This window comes from Lithobates pipiens, unplaced genomic scaffold, assembly GCF_037356315.1.
Source record: "Lithobates pipiens isolate NorthernLeopardFrog02 unplaced genomic scaffold, aLitPip1_a1.2 Scaffold_18, whole genome shotgun sequence".
Taxonomy (NCBI): domain Eukaryota; kingdom Metazoa; phylum Chordata; class Amphibia; order Anura; family Ranidae; genus Lithobates; species Lithobates pipiens.
This window is the reverse complement of record NW_027507758.1, coordinates 360,636,351-360,647,986: the sequence shown is the minus strand read 5'-3', so window position 1 is coordinate 360,647,986 and position 11,636 is coordinate 360,636,351. Positions and strand designations below refer to the sequence as shown.

The following is an 11,636-nucleotide window of genomic DNA, read 5'->3' as shown; positions in this document are numbered from 1 at the left end:
CCCCCAATCAGCACCCTGGAAGGAGGAAGGGCGGGCACTCCATGTGACAGCAACTACAGAGCGTCTCATTTCAGTTTGCTAGATTCCTTGCAATGTATATAATTGACCTGGAGAGTTTTTTCTCAACAAAAATGAGTTGTGTGAAGTAATTGACTGCAATTGTCAGCAAAGAGACAATTTTGTAACATTGTATTTATTAGATAAAAACACTCTAGATGCAAGGCTATTTCATTCCCCTGATTTATTTTTCATTTATTTTAAAAGTGAATTATAACATGTTTTCCTTATCATAAAAAATAAATATAATCTTGAATGAGAACGTTACATATACTGTATGTAAATAAATATACGAGCAGCTGAAACATAATGACAGACTCATTTACAGTAAAGAATTCATTCTTCTGACTAGTATGAGAACAACCTAAACAGGTTAACTCCTTGCATGTGTATCTCCAGTAGCACTATATATAAGTGAAGAGAACAATGGAACTTATTATGAAGTAAGCATTAACATATAGCGGATGGGTAATACTGGCAACTAACAAAAACTCTAACAGTAATACAGTACAATGCTCAGTAGTAATTTCCAGAACACAATACAGTTATAAAAAATATGTCTCAGGGGAAGTAGCTTTATAGGAGTTCATTTTTCTCCATTATATAAATTACATTTTTTCGCTTTGTACAAAAATAAAATTGTTCTAATAAGATTAATTAATAAATATTTTTTTAATTTAAATATTCTTTGTTATAGCTCATCCTTAGGATTGATATTCAGATCTTCACTTCTTCCTTGTGTATAGTCATCTTGATCTAGCGATCGTATGACCTCGTCTGCTTGCAGCCTCTCCTGGAAAAAGAGAATTATTGGTGTACATTACGTGGTTCATACAGAAACACTACAATATCTACGCTTAATAAAAATACAGATGTTTCTGTAGACTAAAGGCCCGTGCACACTATACAAAAATCGGATGGAAAAATTCGTACAACGAGCTGTCTGATGATTTTCGGATCGTTAGTACTGTGCTTTCGACAGGCAATTTAGCTTTTTCGACAAAATGTGGATGTGCAGACTATAACATTTTTATCAGATGTGAACTCAGTGTCTGATTTGCGTTTAATCAGTATAGTTTTCATTCTGAAAAAATCGTATGAGCAAGACTACGCATGCTCAGAAATGAAAGACTACATACAAAACTATTCAACACATTACATCACTTTTTGACCTTGTATTCCGTCATATGAATTTTTTTGTTTGGTGGGTAACCTCTTAACTTTCAACATGTGTACAAGGCTTTAAAGTAGATTAAGGCCTGCCATTAAAAAAGATATGTGCCACATACACTTAATTATTAATTCATCTGCAATTTGTTTTCTCTTCATCCCCCTGCAAAGTCCCCCAAGTACTCTTTGATCCTGCCAGGTAAGTCCACCTATTGCAGTGTCCTGTGATGGTGTGGCAACAATGCTGCACTGTTCTTGAATTCAAAGCAGGGTTGCCACTGGCTATAACTGCTTACACATTGTCACTGCTGATTTATAAACCTGTAACTTGTGAATCACAACCAGGTTCCAGGGCTTGGTATCTCTCACCTGTCTTCCCTGCTCCCGTACATATTTTGCTACCACTCGTTATCGACCTTTGGCTTGTTCCTTGAATATGCTTCTGCCTGATCCCAACCTGAAACTACTACCCTGTTTCCCCTAAAATAAGACCTAGCGTGATTGTCGGTGTTGGCTGCAATATAAGCCCTACCCCCCAAATAAGCCCTACCCTGTTTCCCTTAAAATAAGCCTTACCCTAAAAATAAGACCTACAGGGACTTTAACTAGGGCTTATTTGGAGGGGTGGGGTTTATATTGCAACCATCACCGACAATCACGCTAGGTCTTATTTTAGGGGAAACAGGGTAGTCACTGACCCTTTGGCGTGTTTACTTACTACTCAGTTTGATCCCTACCTGATTATCTTCTACTTCACTCTGGCTTGCTCACCTCCTGGTGGGGGGATCCTGAGAATTGCAACCTGGTACTAACACATGGCAAAATCAATTTCTACCATCAGAAGCTCTGGTGAGCACTGGTTAGTACTTAGACACTGCACCTCAAGTGAGCCTACGTCATTCACCAGGGTGACTGCCTTTGTACCTATCCTGCTGGTTGGTGGTAGTTCCACTACTGCTATAGCAACTGGTCTTCAAGGCTGACCCCTGATCATGACACCAGGCAATACCCAGTCCTGCCTACTGCTTTCTGGATTGATATCACTGCCTCTGTTGCTGGAACCCTCCCATTGTGAGCTGCAGTGTCTAGTAGGGGAGCTGAAGTGGATATTCTAGGGTTCCAATTCAATCCATTTAATGCCATTTACATTTTAATCAGGTCTTAAGCAGTGCTTTAAAATACAAACATTTTTTTATTTTAACAATGCTCGTATGTTTCATTTGGTTGCATAAAACTCACCACTTCTCTGTACATAGGATCCAGTGTAAACCATAGTGCTACAGCACATCTTTGTCCTTTGGTTACAGCTTTAACTCCATGAGGATTCTCTCCTCCTGAAGAGAACCCAACCAAACGGCCACATTTAGGTTTTATGGAAGCCTGGAGAAAAAAAAGAAGGGGAAGTTAGATTTCTTCCACATACTTAGATAGGATTTATATATATATATATATATATATATATATATATATATATATATATATATACATACATACATACATACATACATATATATATATACACACAAGCACACACACACTGAGCAAAATTATATATGCAACACTTTTGTGTTTGCCCCTATTTATAATGAGCTGAACTCAAAGATCTACCACTTTTTCTACGTACACAGAAGGCCTATTACTCTCTAAATATTGTACACAAATTTGTCTAAATCTGTGTTCGTGAGCATATCTCCTTTGGCGAGATAATCCATCCACCTCACAGGTTTGGCATATCTTGATTATTGTACAGATGTGCTTTAGGCTGGCCACTAGAAAAGGCCACTCTGAAATACAACCCCTTTAACTACTCTTAGAACCTTTATATATCTGCTGGGGGAGGAGCATAGGGAAATACTATAAAGCGTAACTTGATTGACAGCACTGAGTGTAGTGGGGCTGCTGACATCACATACCAGGTGTCAGCAGCCAGTAGAGAAGTATCAGGCCTTTTGGACATCTACAGCCAAAAGTTTGGAGAATGAAACAAATATGCATTTTCACAGTCTGCTGCTTAAGGGTTTTTAGATCTTTTTGCCAGATGTTACTATGGTACACTGAAGTATAATTACAAGCATTTTTAATTTTCAAAGGCTTTTATTGACAATTACACTAAGGCGTACACACGCGGGGACTGTTCGCTCAACTTTGTCCGCTGAACAGTGTTTCGGCGGACAGTCCGCTCGTGTGTGGGCTTTCAGCGGACAGTTTCAGCGGACAGTCTGCTGAACAAAGTTTTTCGGAAATTCCGAAAAACTGTCCGCTGAAACTTTGTTTCAGCGAACAGTCCCCTCGTGTGTAGGCTTGTTCGTCAAACTAAGTTCCGCGCATGCTCAGAAAGGATTTACACGCCGAAGGTTGCATTGCAGTGTATAGGACGTCGTTTTCTAGTCCCGTCGTACGTGCCGTTCACGTCATCGCGCACGGTTTCAGCGGACTGTTCGTTCGTCGTGTGTGGCCAAGTCCGTCCATGCTAATTTTGAGCGGACTGTCCGCTGAAACTGTTTGACGGACAAAGTTGAGCGAACAGTCCCCGCGTGTGTACGCGGCCTAAGTTTATGCAAAAAGTCAATATTTTCAGTGTTGACCCTTCTTTTTCAAGACCTCTGCAATTTGCCCTGGAATGCTGACAATCAACTTCTGGGCCCCATCCTGACTGATGGCAGATCATTCATGCATAATCAATTCTTGGAGTTCGTCAGAATTTTTTTGTTTTTGTTTACCAGCCTTATGAGGATTGGCCACAAATGCTCACTGGGATTAAGGTCTGGGGAGTTTCCTGGCCATGGACCCAAAATTTTGATGTTCTGTTCCCCAAGACACTTGGTTATCAGTTTTGCCTTATGGCAAGATGTTCCATCATGCTGGAAAAGGCATTGTTCCTCACCAAACTGTTCTTGGATGGTTGGGAGAAGTTGCTCTCGGAGGATGGTTTATGTATCATTCTTTATTCATGGCAAAATTGTGAGTGAGCCCACTCCCTTTGCTGAGAGGCAACCCCACACATGAATGGTCTCAAAATGCTTTACTGTTGGTATGACACAGGACTGAAGGTAGCGCTCACCTTTTCTTCTCCGGACAAGTTTTTTTCTGGTATTGCCCAAAACAATCGAAAAGGGGATTCATCAGAGGAAATTACTTTAGCCCAGTCCTCAGTAGTCCAATCCGTGTACCTTTTGCAGAATATCAGTCTGTCCCTGATGTTTTTCCTGAAGAGAAGTGGCTTCTTTGCTGCCCTTCTTGACACCAGGCCATCCCATCCTCCAAAAGTCTTCACCTCACTCTGTATGCAGATGCACTCACACCTGCCTTGCTGTCATTCCTGAGCGAGCTCTGCATTGGTGGTGCCCCGATCCCACAACTGAATCCACTATGGGAGATGGTCCTGGAACTTGCTGGACTTTCTTGGGCGCCCTGAAGCCTTCTTCACAAATGCAATGGAAATTATTTTTTGGGATTAGGTTAATTTTCATGGCAAAGAGGGACTTTGCAATTAATTACAATTCATCTGATAACTCTTCATAACATTCTGGAATATATGCAAATTGCCAACATAAAAATTGAGGCATTAGACTTTGTGAAAATTTATATTTATGTCATTCTCAAAACTTTTGGCCAGGCCTGTACACAATGGAGCCTTTTACAGGTAAATAACGCACATAACCTACATTGAAAATCGCATGAGAAGATTTTTGTTGAAATGAATGGTCTGGAGACAGATTCACTGACACTTAACCCTGCACTACCCCTAATCTTAATCTAACGCTACATAACACCTTAGAATAATAAATGTTTCCCATATCCATGGGCAATTACAGTTTAATATTGAACTGCAAATTCTTCAAAACAGTGAACTGAAGAAATGTAATCTGTTTGACTTCTTTAGTTTATTGGTATTCTGTCTCGCTGCTAATTGCTATTGAGACTCGTGAATGCAGAGCAATGCTTAGTAATGATCTATAAAGCCAACACAGCATTTCTTCCACACTATTTATTTCCACACTTAGAAGATCAGATATCTAGAAGATTTACCGTGACAGTTTTTGCATCCATTTCAGTAAACACAAATTCCCCACCATCAAAATCTCCATTAAGATATAACAGTGCGCTGCAAGAAGAAAAAAATAATTTATGGTTTCATTTTTTGGTAAGGTCTTACAAGCATAGTAGCAGTTATTGGCAACACTAAGATTAACATTATGCAGGTGAATATCACAGGTATATTTTTGTCAATAATAAATGCGGTGTTATTAGAGTGGCAGTATTTTCCACTATTAACCAACTTAAAGAGGAGGGCCGGTTATACAAAAAAAAAAAAAAAAAGTCAGCAGCTGCAAACACTGCAGCTGCTGACTTAATCAACACACTCACCTGTCCAGGGTGCCCGCGATGTCGGCCGCCCGAGGCCGACCCGTCCCTCGGCTCTCGGGTCCCGGTGCTGCCATTCCTTGTAAGGGAAACAGGCAGTGGAGTCTTACGGCTTCACTGCCCGTTTCCTACTGCGCATGCGCGAGTCCCGCAGCTACTGCGCATGCGCGAGTCCCGCAGCGCTATCTGAATGGGACGCGCTGTGTTCTGGAACACACAGTTCCCAGAACACAGCGCGACTCATTACCCAGAAGACGCCGCGACGAAGACAGAAGACAGAAGATCTCCGCGGAGGAGGAAGAGGAAGATTAGGAGAAAGTGCCTAGCAACAGGCATTTCTGGTAAGTAAAAAAAAAAACTTTTTTTCATTTTTTTTTTTATATTTTTTTGTAATTTTTAATATTTTTTTTGTTTTCAGGGTGGCCCTCCACTTTAAGTCTGGATACATTCACCCCCTTCTAGACCGCTTCCAGTCTGCACAGTATATATTGTTCTCTTTCCCTTTCTGCCTTTTTCTTTTTTTTCAGTAATGCATTTTTTTTTTTTTTTTTAAATGACAAAACAATAATGGAACTTAAAGAAGCACTAGATGCATTTTCGAATTGAATAAACAAAGTTATATTTACTAAAAGACAGGATTCTTTTCTTGCATATATTATCAAAAGGTATGTGCGATAAAGCCTAAAATAGTGATATTATCTGTCTGTCTTTGGATTAGGGGAAAGAAAGGAAATATTTGTCTTCCTGCGTGGAAAAATTTGCAACATTGACGTTCTGGTTTGGCCTTTTCCTAAAACTGTTGAACTTATAGGACCTCAGACTTTTATTTCAATTTAATGCTACCTTATTATCTTACAGAGTTGGCATAAATGCTTTTAGAGTCTATACATCTAGCAGTCATACACATGTGGAGGAATGTAAACAATAGGTCTTGTGTCTTGTGTCACCTCGTCCTCTCAGCAGTAGGTTAAAATCAGGTAGATATAAAAAGCCCTGCTCCTCTGAATTAAGCAACTGCTCTTTCTTTTGTTTAAGTGGCAATCATGAAGAGCAATGGTGGAGGTAGGCACAATCCCAATGGCCCCTCTTAAAACAGGAGGGCACAGAAAAATGATCAGGTTGTTTTTAGCAGCACATCAGCAAGAAAGCAGTAGCTACACTTCAAGCTTTAGCAACTACCACAGAAAATCTACGATAAAGTAATTTAGGCTCCAATCAGACCTATGTGACCCTTCTTCTGCAGATAAGACAGTCTGTTCATTTCAATGGGCTCCCCGACCCGCAGAAGCATGGGGAATGACATTCAGGAAACTTTTTGAAAATAGTGCTTCACAGAATCGCATGGTGCTTAAAAATGAATGGCACCTTGTTGCAGTTGAGTGCTAGGGTTAGGAGGCAGCGGACAGAAAGGCTTAATGGTCTATTAGAGAAAATAGAGGCTTTGGAGACTATAAACAAACAAACCTCAACACTAAAACTTAGGGAAGAACTGTTCGGGTTGCGACAAGATTTGCGTGCGTTGCTGGTCTCGCAGCAGGAGAACCGCCTTCGTTTTCTCAAAGCTCACAACTACAGATATGGCAACAAGGCAACTGCTAGCGAGCCAGCTTCGTGAAAGGTTGATACAGCAAAAAATTGGCTGCATGGTTAACCCCATTACGAAGCGTACAGTGCACAACCCTAAGGAAATCGCGGACGCTTTCAGCGACTATTATGAATCTCTTTATAATCTTAAGAATGACCCGGATACACTCCAACCATCCGAGCGATCGATTTCGGATTTTCTAAGTTCACTAAATTTACCCAAGGTCTCTCAAAGTGATTTAGAGGCATTGAACGCGCCTTGTACAATTACAGAAATTCAAAAAATCATTGGCAGTATGCCACATAATAAAGCGCCGGGCCCGGATGGTTACTCGGCTGAGTACTATCAACTATTCCAAGATGAATTGTCCCCATATATGCAACAGATCTTTGGGGCCGCAATGTCCGCTGCCTCATTTCCGTGCGAGATGCTTACAGCTTCCATTATTACGTTACCCAAAGAAGGTAAGGATCCCACACTTCCACAAAGTTACAGACCGATATCGTTACTAAACGTAGATATCAAAATCTATGCGAAGCTCATTGCTGGGAGATTGGCGAGATTACTACCGGGTCTTGTCAACCATGATCAGGTTGGCTTTGTGCTAGGCCGACAGGCTAATGACGCAACTAGAAGATTGATAAATCTAATTTATACGGCTGAAAGGTCGGGAAGGCCTTCTCTGCTCCTTTCTTTGGATGCAGAGAAGGCCTTCGATAGAATACATTGGGGTTATCTAGCCGAAGTTCTAAAAAAGTTTGGATTGACGGGAAACATTCACCAGGCCATTCTAGCTTTGTACTCATCCCCATCTGCCTATGTGTACACTGAAGGTATGTTCTCCAAAAAATTCATTATCTCAAACGGCACTAGGCAGGGCTGTCCGTTATCCCCCATTATTTTTGCTTTGGTAATGGAACCCTTTGCCGAAACCATTAGGAAACAGTTGGCAGTGAAGGGCATTATCTCTCAGACAACTCAACATAAACTGTCATTGTTTGCGGATGACGTCATTTTGACTCTATCTGATTCCTTTAACTCTATCATGGCAGCGCATAACGTTATCGTACAATTTGGGGAAGCCTCATATTATAAAATAAACGAAAACAAGTCCTGCATTTTAGGCATTGGTGTAGATGCCCACATGCAATCTCAAATTCAAGCAGCCCTCCCATACCCATGGGCCTCCAATTCCATTAAGTACCTGGGCACAAATCTTACTCCTTCAATCAAACAGCTGTTTCAAGCTAATTTTCCCCCCTTATTTGAATCACTGCAAATGGATATGAATAGACTTAAGAAACATTATATTACATGGCATGGAAGACTAGCGGCTTACAAAATGTTGCTCCTCCCAAAATTGACATATTTATTTAGGGCTCTTCCTATCCTCATACCTGACCAATTTTTTAAAGCATTACAAAAACAAATGTTAACATTTATTTGGGCGGGGAAGAGAGCTAGATTTTCCACCACGGTACAGGGCAAGAAGAAATGGGTTGGGGGCCTGGGTGTACCCATATTAAAGGACTACACTACGGCAGCGGTTCTAGATCAGCTCCGGGAGTGGTTCTCTTCCCGGGAGCTGAAACCCTGGTGCCAATTGGAACAGGCAGAGGTTCGTTATGGGTCACTACGCTCCCTCCTAATTGCATATAATATTGAACAATTTCATGTTAATACTGATCTACCAACTGTGCAGGCTTCCCTTGGGGCCTGGAGAACCCTCCTGGCATCGTACCAAGCCACAAACACATTTACACGGACTCTTATTCCAGTGGAGTCGCTCCTGTGGTTGATCCCGAACTTATCACTGGTCGGGTGGCGACAGAGCGGGATATCTACGGTTCAGGATCTTATGGTAAATAACCGCCCCATGGACTTCCCGACATTTCAAACCAAGTATCGGCTATCTCAGAATGCATTTTTGCCGCATTGCCAAGTTGTGTCTTGGCTTCAAACTAAGAAAACCTCAGGTACTCAATTTATTACGGAAGTGTGGGATTTCCTGACCTCGCCTCATACAAAAAATAAGGGTATTTCATTAATGTACAACGTATTAGGTACGAAATCTCAGTTTTCCAGATTTGGTCACCTGGAGAAATGGGAAAAAGACCTAGGTCAGAAATTTACTGAGTTACAATGGTTGCAGGCCTTTAGGACTAATGTTAGTTTTTCGAGATGTGCTAACTATGAGGAACTGGCTGCGAAGATTACGGCAAGATGGCACCTTACCCCTTATGTTTTAGCCAAATTTTCAGGTGACAGCTCAAGCGAGTGTTGGAGGGGATGTGGACAGGTGGGGACGTTACTACACATGTGGTGGAGATGTCCGCACCTGCGGAGCTTCTGGAACGAGGTATTTAAACTGATTGCCCGTATCACTGGCGTTCTCATTGAGCCCTCCCCGGAAAAAGCCCTACTCAGTATTGGTATGTCGTCTTATCCAGTCAACAAGAGAACGATAGCAATGTATGTTATCTTCGCGGCCAGAACTCTAATAGTATATAACTGGAAAACGAACAACATTCCTAGCATATCAGAATTGATTAGGAAAGTAAACATTATCTCAGAATTTGAGAAAATTTTAGCGTATAGAGATGGGTCAATTAAGAAATATCTGAATAACTGGTCTGAATGGAATACCTCTGCCAAGAATTGAGCTTCGTAAAAGTCTGGTATAAGCTGGGCCATCTATCAGTATTCTAGTTTCTCTTCTCCTTTTATCTTTGTTATTCTACTCTATTCTCTATTATTCTTTTTTCTGCTTTATTCCCATTCTGTTTAACTCTTGCTCTCCGTGGTCAGTAATAATTGTGTCAGTGCCTAAACTGGAGAGTAGTAGATTGTATGTGGCATACTATGCAAGTAAGTGATGGATGTGCAGTGGAGACTATTGTATAGCTCCGTACATATGTATAGTAGGCCTTGATTTCTTGTACACATACTGTTATGTATCTGATGTGTATGTATATTGCTGCCTAATATGGGCAAGTATTTAAAAGTTGTTCTTCTGTTTCTTTCTTGTAAAATCCTAATAAAAACCATTTTAAATAAAAATGAATGGCACCACCAGCAGTGTGTTTCTCTCAAGTGACCGGACACACAATATGGTGCACCTACCCTTAGACAAACATTCATATATTTTTGCACTCCAATATTCCTGAAAATCATTTTATTATATGAAGACTTCATACCCATACAGTGTATAATAAGACCTTCCATAAAACCAAAATTGTCAGGCAGTAGATACATCTAAAACTTTCAAGTACAAACTTTCAGAAGTCATGTAATATACTACTTTACAACCTATTGATAGTGTTTTAAAGGTGGCATCAGGGCCGGGACAAGGGGTGGGCAGTAGGGACGGCTGCCCCTGGCGCAATGGTTTATTGCAGGGGTAGGGGGCACCCTGACCCTAACTCTAAGGGAAAGGGGGGCGCAGTTTGGCATCTTTGCCCTGGGCATTGGATGATCTTGTCCCGGCACTGGGTGGCATGCACCAAGAATGGAGATATGCACCTGTAATCTCTGTATGTGTAGGCTGGAGACTCCTTCCAACATTCATTGGCTTCTGGATCTAGGAGACAGTTATCAGCATGAATGGGATGGCTCAAATCATTCCTGTTGTCTTGCTGACCTGCAACAAACAGCAAGGGGCTTAATTAATAAGATAATTTCGCCTTGTAACAAGATGTGCCGTAAACCACAACCACAAATACAAAAAAGGTGAAAACAGCATTTAATGGGAAAAACAAGTCTATTGCTTATAACAGTGCTTTAAAAAAAAAAATCTAATATTTCACCACTAAAATTTGTTATTTTACAAATAAATATATGTTACAGAGGGATCATTCTATATTGTAAACCTTCACTACAGAGGGTGCCCACGACACTCTAAAAAATACCCAGGACTTTCTTATAAGAAAGCCTAAGGCTAGGTTCCCACTATTTGTGGCCGCTTTTGTGTGGACACAGCAGCCCAGTCATTTGAATGGGCTGCCGTATCTATGGAAAAGGTGCTTGCAACTTAAAAAAAAAAAATTCAGCTGCAGGGAAAATGCATAGCGCTATGCAGTCCCCAGCACAGGAAAACATGCTGCAGTTTCCAATGTGTGGCGGCGTCATTAGGAATTAATGGCACTCTTGCACCTCTGCTAACAGAAGCAAGTTTTTGTTGCGGGTGCTTGTGATTTACGCATAGTATGTTTATTCGTAAGTGTGAACCTAGCTTAACACCACTTTTATATCTTTTTTCATACTGTGTTGATTCATCAATTAAAACGTTACCATCTTTGGTCTTAAATAGAATAAGATAGGCTAGGATCATATTGTATTGGTGGATATAAATAAAAGGTGCATAGTAAAATAAAACGCCTATAGATTTCCTGTAAATGATAGAGCATCTAGTCCAAACAAGGAAAAGTTATGAGCAGAACTTGCCAATAAAATTGAGTGC

At 40.8% G+C, this 11,636-nt stretch overlaps 1 protein-coding gene across 2 annotated transcripts in view; it reads right to left on the bottom strand.

Moving 5' to 3' along the window:
• Positions 1 to 224: 224 nt before the first annotated feature.
• Positions 225 to 11,636, bottom strand: part of P3H2 (prolyl 3-hydroxylase 2) — a 272,890-nt gene continuing 261,478 nt past the window's right edge. For both annotated transcript variants that reach the window (XM_077487547.1, XM_077487548.1), the window contains 4 exons: positions 10,700 to 10,817; positions 5,257 to 5,332; positions 2,467 to 2,607; positions 225 to 850 (listed from right to left, as the gene is read on the bottom strand). In XM_077487547.1, the coding sequence (XP_077343673.1) occupies positions 749 to 850; positions 2,467 to 2,607; positions 5,257 to 5,332; positions 10,700 to 10,817 (437 nt within the window). In that variant the 3' untranslated portion in view covers positions 225 to 748. The remainder of the gene's footprint in view (positions 851 to 2,466; positions 2,608 to 5,256; positions 5,333 to 10,699; positions 10,818 to 11,636) is intronic.